The sequence below is a fragment of the Seriola lalandi genome, unplaced genomic scaffold (genome assembly GCF_002814215.2).
Source record: "Seriola lalandi dorsalis isolate HSWRI2012SDOR001 ecotype SW California unplaced genomic scaffold, Sedor1 jcf7180002054585, whole genome shotgun sequence".
In the NCBI taxonomy this organism is placed as follows: Eukaryota; Metazoa; Chordata; class Actinopteri; order Carangiformes; family Carangidae; genus Seriola; species Seriola lalandi.
Window position 1 is genome coordinate 1,025,575 of NW_019525138.1, and position 17,348 is coordinate 1,042,922.

The 17,348-nt window shown below is 41.8% G+C and overlaps 1 protein-coding gene across 1 annotated transcript; it reads right to left on the reverse strand.

Annotated features, from left to right (window-relative positions):
- Positions 1-9,958: 9,958 nt before the first annotated feature.
- On the reverse strand, positions 9,959-14,375 carry cyp26a1 (cytochrome P450, family 26, subfamily A, polypeptide 1). The gene is made up of 7 exons (XM_023418809.2): positions 14,101-14,375; positions 13,502-13,726; positions 12,515-12,796; positions 11,969-12,118; positions 11,729-11,863; positions 10,848-10,994; positions 9,959-10,714 (listed from the first exon to the last, which is right to left on the reverse strand). Exons 1-7 carry the CDS (start codon positions 14,287-14,289, stop codon positions 10,376-10,378), a joined length of 1,467 nt encoding a protein of 488 aa, XP_023274577.1. The 5' UTR covers positions 14,290-14,375; the 3' UTR covers positions 9,959-10,375.
- Positions 14,376-17,348: the final 2,973 nt, after the last annotated feature.

Here is a 17,348-nt window from a genome sequence, read left to right on the forward strand (position 1 = left end):
CATTAGTGTCACCCTCACCTTGGCCTTGAGTTGGAACTCCCTGGAATCATAAGTACTCCCTCAGCCTTAGTGAGAATAGCTGTTATTGGAAGTGCACACTCTCAGAATAATAGACCGCCTGCCTTCAAAGTCTCTGACAGAGTTCATGGCAATAGGCAGCCAGGAAAATCTCTACACTGTAATCCCTGTGGACTTTGACAGCAGGGAACTGAGGATTTCTCCATCTGAGACTAAAACAACTGCTCTTGCTTCATTGACTTCTCAGGATAGTGTGTAAATATGTAAGAACTGTGAATGGGCCACTAAAATATTTACATAGATCAACATGTCATTCTGATGCAGAGGTTCTCCTTATAGCTTATCAAAGTTTGGTTCACAGATAAAAACTGAACAAATTACCAACATTGAACATTATCTCTAAACCATTAACATATGTACACGTACATGTACATATGTATATATGTATATTACATATCCTATGAAACCAAAATTTCACATTATATAAATGTACACTTATAACAATTATAATAACAAAATAGTTGTACATTTTTTATAAGAGTTTCCCTAATGATGCTTTAAACCACCCTGGTTAATTCCACATTTCCAGATTAGCCATTTTGTCCACAATGAGACTAAGAATCTGCATTCATGCTAGCAGTTCTGTGAGGCTTTACTTAGTCACAGTGGTGCTTTGAGCTAAATGCTAGCATTAGCACGGTAACCACATTCAGGACGTTAACCTGCACAATGACAATATTAACATGCTGATGCTAAACAGGTTGTTTTTTCACATAAAAGGGGGCAATCCTCGTTGTAGCATGCTACTTGGTGCTAATTAGCACTAAACACAGACTACAAGTCATGGTGAGAATATCATTAGTTTTAGTACAAATAGGGTCATAAACCAAAGTATTGGATAAATGATGGCACAATGAAAAGTCAGTGAATCATCAATTGTATTACAGTTCATCCAGAGGGAGGCGTCAAAGTGTGTCATAGTTCATGGCAATCCATCCAAAGTTGTCAAGATATTTTGCTGAAAGCCAAGAAGGTCGACCTGCTGGTGGCCTTAGAGGAAAACTCAGTCAGTAGGATTCTGATTCCTATGGGAACCATGAATGTTTGTACAGAGATATTTCAGTCAGGACAAGTGGTGGACTGACCAATCAACAGCATGGTTAAAATTAATGGTGAAGCAGTCAAACAACAAGATGTGGAGAAAGGAAGTCTGCCCCTTAAAACTATGAGTTAATGCACGTAGAAATATCTGAGGATTACAACTCTTTCATTTACATGAGAAGTAATTGCACAAACTAATAATGTGGAATGTATTATTGAGAATTGCAATTTTTTATGTGTATTACATTTGCTTTGTGTTTTGTTTACACTGTCTGCTTCATGAGTTGTATTTTTCTATGTGATGCAAACAATAATAATGATAAATCCAATATTTCCTATAGGGTTAGGCTGTGTAACTATATACAACATGTATATATGGAGGGCATGTGTATCCACCCTGGGAGGACATTTACTGTTGTGTGTAGTTTTTCTTTATCCAAACTCAGGGTTTTTGTTCAGATTCTACATCTTGTTGTTCAAATGTATGATTTGAGATTTCGGGCTATATAAATGTGACAATCCAATGTTGCTCTAAACTGTGCTTTTCTAGTGTTCACTGTATTTGTGACCAGAATCATATTTGCGGTCTCTCTGTAATCATTGCTGTTGAATTAAACACCTGCCTGTCTACATCTCACCACTTCCTCAAGTCTATGCATGGAAAATCGTCATCTTAACACAAGTGTAATTTACCGGGAAATCCATCATTTCTCAGGAGTCAGATTCAGATGAATGCACTTGGACAAAGATACGGTTCAAAGAAGCAGTGTACTGCTGCTCCTTTAATACTACCAGGAAAACAAGCCCTTGCTATCTGGGTTACTGTTCTCATATCTGTGATGACACCTTTACAAGTTTACTGAGTTTTATTGCTGGCTGTTGGGTGGATGGAAACTCATGACAACAGTACAGGTGATGATCACATAGTGTTTGTGTGACAGAAGCAGGTAGTGTATGATCCCGTCCTTGCACCAAACAGTTGTTTGCATGATTATACCAAGATTTCAGCTCAGCGCTTCAAATGACAACATACAGCCACTAATACATTACGTTAAAAGGGGCATTCCGCCAATTATTTACATGAAAATCAGTTACTGGTTATAGGGAGTACAACACAACAGTGTAAAAAACAATTCTGTGACTCTGGAGAAGCTTCATCATCTGATGATGTCACCAGAGTGATACTGCTTAAGGTTGGAGAATACAGTGCCTCAATTACAAGGTGGAGGACTGAAAGATATCGGTGTTTATGAAGCAGGGAGAGTAACAACAAGACTAGGGCAAAACTAATATATGGCTGAACCATGTATGGCCAATGTGTGAAATTGAGGACATAGTTGAAAACTGTTGTGGAACTGCTATAAACAACTGACATCATCACGTCATATTGGCATTCTGCCTCGTGTCCACTGGTTTCAGCTCTTTCTATGTTTGCTTCTCTCCTCCTCTCTGTGCTCACGTATACAGCATTTTAATACTAGAATAATTTCTCATTGACATGTTTTGCTGTTTATGGAACCAGTATGAAATAGTGACTGACACACAGCCCATTAAGACTACATGTTACATGCTTCCCAGCTTCTGCTGTGCACAGCTAAAAATCCTGATTTTATAACCATGATATCATCTGACAAAATCAGCAAACACACAAGTTAAAGACAATGGCAGCTGTATTTACTTACACAATGATCAAAATATCTTATATGTATTTATTTTGTCCGCTATGCCTCTCTGCCACTCACTGAACAGAGTAGAGAGTGAGGGAGAGAGAGAGAGAGAGAGAGAGAGAGAGAGAGAGAGAGAGCGAGAGAGAGAGAGAGGTGTGCCTCCAGTACCGGACACTCTCCTCAATGGAAAGTACCTCATGTTTGGTAGGTGCCTTTTCGAGACAAACTCTTAATCTAGCAAAAATGAGCTGAGCTGGCAGCTGCGGGATGTAAACTGTAAACATCTGCTTTTCTAGGGCTGTTGTAGTCCATCCAAAAAGTCGCATTGCATTATGGGAAATGTGGGATCCAATGTTTTTAGAGCTTTACCAATACTAGGGACTAAACTGACCATTATGTCACTTGCAAGTCCCCCAACTTGATGTAATTACAGTACCATCTGATGGAGTCTCTGTCAAAGAAGACAGACACAAGACAATCCACAAAACACTTAAATACAATACAAAATTGTTGTTTCAGGGAAAAGCCAATAAAACCAGCTACAGTTCCTGCTTTAGACCTATACTATTCTCTAGCAATAGAATAAGTGGAGGAATAAGGAAAAGAATAAGTGCTATACATGATGAATTAGCCAGTAAGTTGCAACGTGCAAAGTCATTGGTCCTTTAAGACAGTACCTCCTATTTGTATCACCTCAGGGTGCTCATGGACCAGTCACCACACAGAGGTTCACCAGGGCCTCTTCACCTTATTCCTGAGCCCAAGTGTCTTAAGTCCTTCCTTAATGAAGGGCTGACATCGAGATATTGTGCTTTTGACTGAAGTGATGGAAGGGTAGATGCTAGTGTTAGAAAAAGAACAAGCTAAACTGTATAAAATCAAATCAATAAAATCTAACTCAAATTTCAGTGTCAGAAATTGATCCTCAACGTAGTTTCTTAAATTTTCTGGTTGTGTGATCATCACAAGTGTGTTAGAAGTTCATTCATAGACCTAAATATACCACTTACTGTGGCATAGCAACATCTTAATGCTTCCCCTTTTGGTTTTCACCATCCATCAAAATTTGGCATGGAAGTGCTGAGATGACATATTTTTTCCCCTAATCCTTTCCTCTCCTTTCCTTGTTTTTCCTTCCACCTCCTCCATCTCCATTTGTGCTGTTGACCTACAGAGGTTGACAGAGGTTGGCTTGTATCTGTCAGATGTTTTTTACGTTTAACTGTGAACAGTGAAATCATCTATAGCAGCTAACTGTGGTACTCAATTATAATGGCACCTCTAGCTCCAAAACCTCTTCAGCAACACAAACCCTGCCTGCAACCTACCAAAAAGAAATATATTTGAATTAATTGTTAATTAAATTGGACTTGAAGGTTGATGCAGGACCTTATTATAATCACACAAGCCCAGTGACAAGGGCAAAGTAGGCTGTGTGGGCATCTCCACCTGCTTTTGTGGTTCATGTACAGTATGTACAGCAGTGCAAAGTGCAAAAGGGCTTAAGTAGACTATAGATCAGAGTGAAGTTATCAATAAATATTCTCAACCAATCACATCACTGTAGCTGTGACATGTAGCTCTGAAACAGCTGAGCCGATCAAAGTGCAAAGCATCAGCTCAACAAATTTCAGTATCAGGAAATAATATTGTCTGGATGGTGCCGAGCGGCTCAGTGTGAACACACAGCACCACAAATCTTCAGCTACAGGCTGATGGTTTGGGCTTTTCTGAGTTAATTAGTGCAATGATGACAGGAATAGACAATAAAGAACTCTGGCCTCTGTGAGTGTGACTGTGTCTTTAATCTTGTCGTAAATGATGGCATCATATCAGAATTAATGTGACAGCAGCATTTAAAGTTCAGCACAAGTTCCCTGCATCACATTCAGTAGGAATACTTTATTCTAACCTCGTATCTTCTGCTTCAATAGACTGAACTGTGGTCTGGCAAAGGATCCTGGTGAATAAATGGCTGAATTATTGATCTACTTTCATCAGAGGATATCTCACATTGACTCATCCCTAACAAGGTCAGGAACCCTGAAGAGCATTTAAAGTCAAAGTTAGTAATGAAAGAAATGCACAGTTTAGTGTATGATTATCAGTCCAGGTACATACCGTTGCCCACTGTACATCAAAGAGTGAATTTCACTTGTTGCTCCAGTAAAAAACAAACTCAGTGTGTGAGGATAAAAGAGAAAAGACACGAGTGAAACACAGCGGTGGTTCTGCTGGTGGACATTAAGGGGTCACTGATCACCTATGTTCGGGGTTCTCAGTAAACTACAGCGTCAAATGCTCAGCATTGTACAAAGCAGTCCACAGGCGGCTTTCTCACCTTTTCTCTGTAGATTTGTCCACAGCACAAACTACAGTGTTAGAGTGCAATGCCAACTCCCATACAGACAACGATTCAAGTATGTACACATCAGTGGTTGTGGTAGATGATATGGTGTGCAGATTGCTCTTCTGCCCCCTTTCAACCAAGTATAAATAAATGTATCATAACAGTTAAATGACTGGCTGCAGTTATTTGTGAATGATCCTCTTTAAGACGGAGAGCATTTCATCACAAACAGCAGCAGGTTAAACTTGATCAGAGGCAGTGTGATAAAGAAGTGTTCTCCCAGGGTGCTCAACTCTATCTGACCTGCTGAACTTGTCAACAGTCACTCAAATTATGAATAATCACAGTGGGCCACTAACAACCATGCTAACGAGGCCATTAGCATCTCTTATTGGGCACTCATACAGCTGCACAGCAGGGGCCGAGGGGCCAGCAGACGCTCTGCAAACACAGTTTGAGGAATTAACAATCCCAATTGACTTATATTGATTTCTCCACCAGACACTATAAGCCGATTGACTCTCATTAAACTCGGTCGTCAAACCAAATAGCTGCCCGTTGACATTAAAGTGCATCCTCACTGTGAACGATTAAGCACACATGCTTTTAATCAAACAGCTGATTTTCATTTGATAAGATTATTTCCTTCCTCTAGATTACAAATATGAAAGAATAATGATTAAAAGCCAATTATTTAATACCATGATTAAAAATACATTTACAAAATACTAATATAGTGTCATTTGCAGATGCACTGTAACAACTTATTTGACACAAAAAGGCATTTACACTGAGACTGTGACTGGCTGTTGTTATTAGGAGAGCCTAATAAGTACTTGCCATCAGGGCTTTCACATAGTGACATGGATTTTACCAGATTGGTTGCATATGGTCTCATTGTGCTTAAATAACTACATTTTTAATGTATTTCTGCACAATAACTGTGTTTAAATTCTTCAGTTTTCTCTTGGTATACAGAGGGACAATGGGAAGATTCACCTTGTCTTATTAGTGAATAGAAGACTGCGCTATTCAATTACTGTGTTTACACTTTTTCATTCATAGTGATCTGCAGTGAATGGAACCTTTGCAGTACTGATGTCTTTTCTCAACTTCATATATTTACATTCAACCTCAACCATTTCTACAAGCATCAAAAATGAATCCTAGAAAACACAAACAGCGGTATCTGTGTATGTAGACACTTCAGTTACAGGACAGTTACAGCAGCTATAAATCTTGCACTGTGACCCCTGAATGCACAGCTATAGATCCACCTTAATAATCAGCCGATTCAGCAACATGATAAAGTGTTTTTTGATCAGCATAAAAGTACTTGTCTATAATTATGTACAATGTATATTCTATTTGAAGTGATGGAATGTAACTTTGTACATTTACTCAAGCACAATTTTGAGGTACTTGTATTTTACTTGAGTATTTCCATTTTATACTTCTTTATACTTAAATACTATGCTATACTTATACTACACGTATTTGGCACCTTTTAAGATGAAGTGACTTGTATTTTAAAATACAACACATTGTTAAAGATGACTGATTTATCTGGTGTCCCCGTGTATAAAACTGTATATAGAAAGCAGCTCCATTTCCAGCAGCTACAACAGCAACACACGAAGCTAGACAACTGACTTTTATCTTTCTGTATAAACTGTAGTGAATCCAGGGAGATAAAGCAGGTTTTTTTTTTTAATTCTGGGTAAAACAGTACACAAGCATATTTTCAGGTGCAGTAATGATGTCAAATAGTAGATGTTCTATGTACATGAACTATCAGAATGCTCAAACAAAATTAAATTCATGGGAGATATTAAATTTGCAGTCTCATAATAGAGATGACAGGGATAATTAAAATCTTGAAGTAGATCAATTCTTTGAAGGCAGAAAAGATTTTTCTTCCTTTTCTCTCTCCTTTCATTTCTGTGGTTACATCTGCTTCCTCCAGTCTCCACCCCTCACCTCTCTCATGTACTGTTCATAGCAACAAGTGGTTCAGTGTGTAAAAGTGCTGCCTTCAATAACACTACTTCACTGGCTATTACAATGATTTACTCTGGACCATGTTCAGGGCCGGGGATCTAATTGAAAGCGAGCTAGATTCAAACCTCTTTCAACACTGTGTTGTAAATTCACTACAATGGTCACAAATGTAGACAAAAATGGCCTTGGCCGTGTAAAGTTTTGTCTCCACTGGGTGATGGCGAACAATGGAGAGAGGCAGACGGCTCTTTAGAGCGAGGAGAGGAGGCAAAGTTCAGAAAAGTTCATTCACATCGTTCGAGGGCTGGACCAGCGGGGATAGGATGGCTGGACATAAAGGTGTCAGCTACAATTTAGTATTACAATTTGGCCATTAAACTGAAACTCTCAGCCACAGTGACTAACAATAAGTACAACAGTTCAGCATTTGTGGATCCAATAATTGCAAGTAGCACAGTAATAAACAATGGCCAGGGACAACAGTACAATGCTAAGAAGCCGGCGTGGATTGCAGGGATGCTGGGTGTAAATCAGAACGGCACCAATGAGAGAAACAACTTGTAAAAGAGGCCAAAGCACATCTGCCAGTGAGGCTGGAGAAACACTGGCTTTTTACTTTCACCAGTGACGACTGAAGAACTGCAAATATGTGCAGTCAGAATGTTTCATGCTGATAATTACACTGACAATGTTCACCGTCAAGGCTCTCATAACATTGTCAGCTACAGCGAGGGAAATGAGGCGTTTACATGCAAAACGTGAGTCAGTCAAGAAGTCTCGTTCTGTCCAAAGTTCAAAAATATACCTTACCAACACCTCTGAGGCTCACTGATTAACAACATGTATCTGATGTTTGTGCTCACATGTTTCTGCAACAGCAGGTGCAGCTTCCTGAAGTCTTGTCACCACGGTGAGGTTGCTAGGTTTGCCACTGTGCCTGTGCAGAGACAGCATCATCAACAGTATCCAAGAACCTTCGCTACAGCTTGAGACACTACACAAAGGTGGTGGGCGGATGAACATACTGTTGTGCATTTTGACATTTGAATTTAAACAAGCAAGATGCATCATGTAAGAGGTGAGGGGAGGAAGAGAGAGCTTTAGAGGTGCAGGCAGGAGTGGGTTTCCACTTTACACAGAGCCAGGCTAGCTGTTTTCAGTCTTTATGCCAAGCTAACCTAATCACATCCTGATTCCACTATTATCAGAGTGTTGACCTGTTCCTTTAAAGCCAGTCTACCACTTATACTAACCCTTTATCATTTATAAGTCAAATTTTTGCTAATAGCTCAAACTTCCATCCATGCATTATCTATACCGCTAATCCTTACAGGGTCGCGGGGGGCTGGAGCCAATCCCAGCTGACATTGGGGTGAGGGCGGGCTACACCCTGGACAGGTCGCAGGTCTATCATAGACACGTAGAGACGAACAACCAGTCACGCACACATTCACACCTATAGGCGCTTAAGAGTCGCCAATTAACCTAATGTGCACGTCTTTGGGAGGAAGCCGGAGCACCCAGAGAGGATCCACGCAGGCACATCATCCAAACTCCACACAGACTTAAACACGCAAATCCAGAACTTTTTTAACTGCGTTTAAACACCTACAACAATAATCCATTTACAGTTTGTTATCCTAAGAAGAACCTTATCTCTGACCCCGCAGCAAACACGTCTCCATGATACTGGCTCACTTACTCTGTTCCACTGGAGGTCTATAGTGGTTCAGTGCCCTGAAACTGAACTGATCAGCATGAACTCAGTTTCACCCTCCGTGCTCATCTGTCAGGGTCATCAGCCCTCTGCTTTGCTTTCCCACCTATGGATTCCAGATTTCTCTCCTATTTTCCTTTTCTTCTCACAACTTATTGATTCTGTAAGGATGTGTGTGTGCGTGCGTGCATGTGTGTGTGTGTGTCTCGGGACCACCCAGTTAAATACATTAACTGTCATCAGCAAACTTTACCTTACATTCTTGAATAAACCAAAGAGAGCTGCTCTTTATCTCATCCAAACACAATCAAACAGTAATCACTAATGACTTTCTTCTCATTGCTAGTCATTATACTCTATGTTTTATAATTATAATGAAGTTGTGATTCCTCTAGTTCCCTTAAATTAAATGTATGGATATTCTTGGTGCAAGATGACCAGTACAACAGTTTTAAAGGTCCCATATTTTTAACTTTCCCGGGGTTTTATTACTATTACTAAGTTTTGATTCATAAGAAGATCTGTGTTTTTAAGTATACCAAAAATAATCTCAATGTAGTTTTCCTCTGGCTTCTCTCTAGAGCCATAACAACAGGTCAGTGAGCCGATCATTGGCATTCATTGGCTGACTGTTTTCTGAGTGATCTAATAAAAATAAAACAGATTTCAGGTAAAACACTCAGAGAAACCAAATCCTGCAAGGTTGGATGGTGGGTTCAGGTGGGCGGGGCTTGGGGCATGGCTGAGGGCGGGGACTGCTTTGTTGTGACATCACAAAATTCCAGAAGTCCTGACAGCTGGTTCAGATTCTGAATACAGGCTGTGTGCATTTCTCTGTGGACTGAGGCTTTGATACTTTCACAGTATTAATATAGAACTTAGACCTGCTTTATAACCGAACAACACATGGACATCTGCCTTTAGACTATATGGGACCTTTAAAATAAATGATGAATAAAATACTTATTCTCTTTCTTTCTGGGAGTGAGATGAGAAATCATTGGTTAACCACAGTTGCTGAACTGAATGCAGTGTCAGGAGGTCATGTACATTACACTTCAACCCTTTTATTTCATGTTTTTTTAAATGAAACAAAAATAAGAGTTAATGAAAAAAGGTTTTATTAAATAAAAAGCCCATACAATGTAACATAAGTCACTTAAATAAGTTGGGATAAGACACAGAAGTTATATAAACATTCTCTAAATTATATATGTACATAATCCTATAGATACACCTCTGAGTTGATTAAAGTGTTCCATGTCTTGTGTATAGTGCCTTGCGTTTAGTTTGTTCATATCTTCAAAACAAAACAAAAAAGAATATATATACAAATTCAAAGTATTAACACCATAATATAAAAAGTGAAACAGTTCTCAAATCATCTACAGTATGTACAATTCATGCCGTAAGACCACACTGTCACAAATGCAGCCTTTTATGCTTCCTAAGAACACCTGAGTGCTTCCTTGTGTATTCCGCGTTAAAACACACTGATTCAGTAAACAACCCCTCGTCAGTTTAATTTTGTACATAGCTGGTAAACTTGGTCGGCAGATTGTCCACGGGATAGAGCGTAGGTCCGGTTTTCATGGTGGGCGGCCCGTTTAAAAGAGTCCAGTGACACTGTGTGACCACTTCCACCAGGAAGATCTTCAGCAGCACTTTGGCAAATTCCTTCCCCACGCACATCCTGGAGCCCCCTCCGAACGGGATGTACTGGAACCTGGAGGAGTCGCCTGAGAAGTCGGTCATGAAGCGCTCTGGCTGGAAGTCTTCCTTGTTGGGGAAGATCTCTGCCACGTCGTGGGTGTCGCAGATACTGTAGATGACGTTCCAGCCTTTGGGAATTTGGAAACCCTGAAGTGGGGAGGAGAAAATAATGAGTAAGCAGCTAGTTTAGACACATGCCTGTCAAGTGGCATGGTCTCTGAACACTATAGACACCAAGCTGCCAAATAAATAACCTCCACAGAAATCTTTGTTAACTTACGTTGAGTTCAAAGGTCTTGAGGGCCACTCTGAAGCCTCCAGGGACCGGAGGGTTGAGCCTCAGAGTCTCTTTAATGACACAGCCGGCGTATTTTAACTGCTCTAAGGACTCGATGTTCAGGTTCTGGATGTCCATCCCCTGCTCCTCCTGGACACACGGAAGCAAACAGAAGACAGAGTTAACCAGTGTCATGATGACTGGCGAGGAATACTGTACTCCCGCTTGTTCATTTTAAGCCTTGTTATTTTATAGAACAGGAATAATCTCAGTGTTTGAATCGAACCACAGCGCGTGGTGCCATGAACTGAAAACAATCTAACAATGCTTCTCTAGCTTACTGTGAGCTAGCTCGTTAGCCCTCCAAGTTCAGACAAGTCTTGTTAACCAATAACTGGAAACACACACAGTTTGTCATGGATCTGAGCATCAGCTGTTCATTTGACCTGGCGTCACCATCCAGCTCCTGATCAGGGTTCAATATGTCTTACATTCACTGCTTTTAATGGGAAAGCATCAATGTAGATCTCTGTCTATCTCTATAGTGTATACTAATCTTACCTATTTCAATATAGCAACTTTATTACTGTAGAAAATGGCAGGGACTTTCACCCCAAAAATAACTTATGCTAAGCTGCCATGTTATTGTCCACTTACTGCATTTTTTATCAAGGTTTTCAGCTACATCTCATGGTTTTCCTCAGCAGATGCATTTTTTCCAGTTGTCATCATGTGACCGAGGTATGACAACTGAGTAAACTCTATTTGCTGCGGAAGGCCATGAGATGTGTTTGGAAGCTCAGGAAAGGTGGCAACCTCAGCGACTGTTTTCAAGGTCGTGCATAACAGTTAAATATGATGGCGCAGTCTGCAGTGTAAATTACCTTGTCCATTAGTTCCTGCCTCAGTCTGTCCAAAACCTCAGGGTTCAGGCCCAGGAACATGATTAGAGAGGTGGCCGTGCTGGCTGTGGTTTCATGGCCCCCGAACAACAGCTCCGTAGCAGATTCCTTAATGGCCTGGACAAAGAAGAAGACACACAATTAGCTCAGAACCTAAATAAAACAAATGGCTCATAAGCAGGATAGAAGACATTAGAAAGGTGTTGCTTGTTTTTGCATTACCTGCATGCTGATTGGCTCTCCGTTCTTCCTGCTACTGTCTATGAGCTGCTGCAGAGCGTCTCTGTGACTCGACCCCCTGTCTGACTCCTGCACCTTCTTCTTGATGTTCTCCTCGATCTTGGAGTGGATGAAGTTCCTCGCCTTCAGACCCTGGAGGACGAGACGGACGGCAGGAAGGGCAGGAACGGAGAAGAGAGACAATGTGAGGAGATGAATTCGACTGCAATACTATACTTGCATTCATACAGAGACATTACTACAATCATTTCTCTTTTTCTACTCGCCTCATGTGAGGTGGTTGTTCTGACTTAAAGGACCATACCAGAGTTTTTCAATGTTTTATCCCATTCCTATGATCCATTTACATTTCAGGCAGCCGTCTTCCATTCATTGCATTTCTAGACTAATTTGTGCGAGTCATATAATCCACCGTGCTTTCAAATATGGTTTACTATGAGGTAACATGCTAAATTACTTGTACGGTCCTTTAAGTTTATAAGCACCAAACAGGCAAAGCTACATGCGGCTTGTGAGTTCGTCTCTTACCCTGTACAGTCCGCTGAAGGGCACGTCGATGGGCAGAGAAAACAGATTCTTGATCATTTCCTCAAAGGCCTCCACCAGCTGCTGCTCGTCAGTCTTGATCTGCTCCGGCTCGAAGCCCAGCAGGATCCTCATGGCTATACGGAACATAAGCCGCTTCATCTCCGGGTAGACCAGCACACAGGAGTCCCTCGCCAGCCACTCCTTCACCGAAGCCCGCACCTCCTCCTGGATGACGGGGATGTAGAGCTCCAGAGCCGTCCTGGAGAAGGCCCGCATGATGGCCTAGACAAGGGCAGAGGTGTGAATGGGGGGGAGATGGAGGATGGTGGTTGGGGGGGGGGGGAGCATTATTTTCCACCCAAACATCCAAACCAAATTTCTGAGTAATGACAAGTTATTCTTTGGCCAGCGTGCTCTATTAGCAGATATGAGGACCATATAGATCCTGTTACATTGCCTTAGTGCAAAAATCTTCCTCATCAGGTCATTTGTGTATAATTCAGACCTTAAAGTTCATGTTTCTGACATGAAGTGAAACAATCCACCACTGCATTAAGAATATCTCAACCTGTTTCCAAGTGCAAATCACCTCATTTCAAGTATTTTCTAAAATCAAAGTGCACTTTTCTGGATTCTTGGTCTTATTGTTGTTTCAAGACACAAACATCAACCTCTAGAAAATCCTTTAAAAAGATGAGTTCACATAACTGCACCAGCCTATAAGATTTCTAGTATCAAATGACTGTGGCTACTTATTTGTTCTGTGTGATTATTGGACACAGAACTGAGACAGTACATCACTTATATTAGTGAAACAAAAACTGAAAGATAATATATTTTCTCCTCTTTTTACTGTTTAATCTCCAATCAAATGAGTGAATGTGTCCATAACGGAGGTTATTAGAAAGTAATAATAGTTTGAGCAGCTCAGAAGTCGTGATACTGACGATTCCCACTGATGTGAAGTCAAATCAAATCCTGACTTACCTTCTTTTTGCTCTTGTGCAGGGCTCCGTGCACGTTAGACAGCGTGTCCGAGCCCAGGATGGTGCGCACAGACGCGGGCCACTGCACGGACACGAGCCTGTGCTCCCCCAGCAGAATCTGCTTGACGTTGTCCGCTCCTGTCACGCGCACCGTGGGGTTCCCGAAGAGGTGTGTGCGGTAGATGTATCCGTACTTTTGCCGCTTCATCCGCAGGAACTTTCTCCTCTGGAAACACACGAGAGAGACGGTTAAATAAAAGATCAGCACTGAAACACACCTGTAGATCCAACATTAAAGGATTCAAATAAGTACAGACATGGATTCAGACAAATAGCCTACGACAAACATGATGTAGCATATTTCAAGCAGGCTGAAATGAAATGAAAACTATATATTTTACTCCAATTAAATACAAACTAACCCTGTTGGTAAAAAGCTGCTGGACGCGCAGACAGCTGAAAACAGTCTTATTTGTTTACTTGAATAGAAATAGATAAAAAGAGTTGAGTGAAATGTCCTCATAGTGTTTGGAGCATCCTTCTCCACATGTTGATATCAGGCATCTCACAGAGAGAAGACTGTAGCTGTCACGCAGTTACCTGGAGGATGAGCTGCAGCGTCTCTCCAATGAAAGGTAACCCCATGGATCCGGGGGGCAGCGGGCTGGGGCAGCTCGGGTCTCTGCCTCGGATCATGTAAACCTCCCAGAGCTTCACCGCCACCAGAAACAGCAGGACGGGAAGCACGATGGTGCACAGTAAGGTGGCCAGCAGTGTGCTCAGAGCCATGTTGCAGCGGCTTCAGTGACGGGGCAGCGTCTTTGTTGCAAGCGGTGATCGGCTCAGGTGAAGCTCTGTCAGCTACTGGAGCTCTGGGCTGCTCATCCGGCGCTTTTATAGGCTGCCAGGACCGCGGGCAGCCGGTTACCTTCTCCTCCCTCAGATAAATTAGTTCACACAAAGTTCATCTTTAATTGTGGGTGTCGCTCGGCCCCGCCCCCCCCCCGGCCTGTACTGGCTGACTTGCCTCACCATTTGTTCCAAGGGCCGCATCTTTAATCCCTACCTCCTGTTGCACGCAGACAATCCGCGGCGGATTTCACTGAGAAAAGGTGATGGTTTTCTCCGAGACAATGGAAGCACGTCCCAAGACGCTTTTGTTGGCAATAAGGCAGCTAGTTTACACACTCATTAGCTTGGCTTAAGGCCCGCTAGTAGGATCAGTGATCATGCCTGCAGGGCAGCCTGCATTCAAGAGCAAAAAGCTTTTTAAGCAGCACATTTTCAGCTGCTTCAGAAAATGGAAACGAGGCTCCGGGTTGAAGAGCGTCTTAATCCCCCTCCCTGTGGCTCTCACTGCTGCTATTCAAACTAAGCTTTCATTCCTTTAGTATATTTTTATTTTTCTTTATTTTATAATGTGCGACAGTTGCACTTTTTATAATTTGATTTATGATATTTTCTAACTGGCACATTTAACCACTCGGCTGTAATTATTCAAACTATCACCCTGATCCTTGCTTCTTGCCTTTAGTGATGTGTCAGTATAAGAATGACGCTGCATGTAAATGAAAGATGAAATGATGATTAACAGCTGACTGGAAGCAGCGCTGTCCTCTGTTTGACACCAACACATCTCAGCCTCCTCTAATCTAGAAGCAGACTTTAACCTGCCCTCTCTCTCTCTCCGCATCTGTGTGTGTGTTATAAAAATGATATCTCTCTCAGTGAGTTCAAACCTGGGTCAGCAGAGACAGGCGGAGGGGACGGGCGCACGCACGCGCACGCAAGGTTATCCCCGGCTACAGCGCGTGAAAAGTAAACAGAGCGCAGAGAAGGGGCTTCATCAGCCAGTCACCACATCCTCACTCCGCGTTTGGACTCTGGTTTTTTTTTTTTTTTTTTTTTTTTACGACCTGCCATAACGCCAGGAGTGTGTGTGGCAGGGCCAGTCAGTCAGTCAGTCAGTCAGTCAGTCAGTGAGACAGCTTGGCTGCTGCTTTTACAGCGACACATTACATGGATGGATCTGTGTGTTCTGGCTGACCGTGAACGTTTTGAAAAGAGGGTGCCCTGAGCTTCACCCTGGTGGGAAGGCAGGGCAACTATCGCTATTACAGTCACACACAAGCCTGGACATATAATCTGATCTGCCATTACGTCTTGGATGTAAAATTCCATGACTTTCCCTTGACTTTTTGCTGGTTAAAGCAGGGTGGTAACTAACTACCACTTTGGACACTGACGTCATATTCTCTGTATTTCTTCCTGGGAATCTATGGGTTTTAGCAGAATTAATTTATTTCTAGCAGTCTGGGGAATTTGAAAAAGCATGGCCCGATTGACCTGCTAGTGGGCCCCGGGGTCAAAGATTAGCTGCATGGCCCGACCTGACCCCCACTTCATGGCACTCTGTGCAACATGCACAGTCTTTCTCAGACAGGATATTACCCGGTCCATCACATTATATACTACTAAGTACAGTATATGGTACAGACATCAACAGGTTTTAATGTTGTGGCTGATCGGTGTACACCCAAACACTGTTTCAGTTAAATTAATACAAACCAGCGGACAAACAGTAAACCTGGAGCTCCAGAACTCCAGGAGCCCTCGGACATATCTCAGCTTTTCCCAGTCGGTAATCCGGTCTTGAGCCCTACATTGCCATTTAGAAGAGCCCCTCATTATGTTGTCTTTACTTGTTTATACTGAACCAAACAAAGCCATCATATTACTGACCCACAGTGATTTTAGATAGAGTGCCTGTGTTCGGGCATCAGAGGCGTGATGTGTAACACAACAGTGTCGGTGACTGTCCTTTTCCACAGACATCGATCTGCGACCACCTCCACTGCTGAATTATGGCCAGAACAACAATGCCCCCCCCCCCCCAATTCTATGCTCGTACCTTTTACACAGCACAGCGAGGTGTAATAAAGGTGCAACATTCCCGCCTTGATCAGCGTGTTTAAAAGGGGCTTTGGAAAACAGCATGTGGACCTTTATTTGGCTAATAAAGCAATAACATTATTATGAGTGTGCACTTTCCTGACGAGGAGCGGCTACATAATGTCTCCTGGAAGTAACTGTGTAAGTTCAGGGGAATTTAAAAGCATTTTTTTTAAGAAAATCCCAGTTTTCAGAGAGTCTTAAAACAACCATTACAATAAAATAAAACTAATTCACATTATTGAACAGCTAACTCAATAATATGAAAAATAAAAAGATTTTTTCTTTTGGGTGGGAAAATGTGTTTCATGACTGCAGTACAGGTGCCACTATTCTTACTTTACCTTTGGTCTCCACTAATCCATTCAATCCAGTTGGGGAAGTTGGAAAACTCATTTTGGTTGATGGTTCTAAGAGATTACTGTGTTATATTTGCTTGTTTTCACACACTTCCACAAATAATTATGAAGGTGCCTGATTTGTCAAGAGAAAATGTGTCAGTCCGGAACAGAGAGACAGAGTATAAATACGCTTATTTTGACGATGAAATATTTTCATCTGGTTGAAGGAAGGTTTTTGGACTTGGACTGGAGCTTACAGAACTCTAACAAGTCCGAACACAACAATAACAGTAAAGGTCTAATGATAAAATGCTTCTTTGTTCATGACATATACGTATTTACTTGACAGAATATAGACTCCTGAAAAGTGAAGCCGACATCAGCTATAATATTAATGGACGAATCCTTGTTTACTGTGTGTTGGGACAGCAGTGGGTGATGTTCAGGGTGAATGGGTTTCCAGCTGGACATGCTGTAGCTGGTGAGTTTTTCTCATCACAGTGTGAATGTGTGAAACAGGATTCTGCTGTTCAGGTGTGATAAAGCAGGAGGGGG

Coding starts and splice junctions, on each gene's coding strand:
- cyp26a1 (XM_023418809.2), bottom strand. CDS start 14,289: ATGGCTCTGAGCACACTGCTGGCCACCTTACTGTGCACCATCGTGCTT. Junction 12,119..12,514: donor CCTTCAGCGGACTGTACAGG/GTAAGAGACGAA, acceptor CTCGTCCTCCAG/GGTCTGAAGGCGAGGAACTT. Junction 11,864..11,968: donor GAGAGCCAATCAGCATGCAG/GTAATGCAAAAA, acceptor TTCTTTGTCCAG/GCCATTAAGGAATCTGCTAC.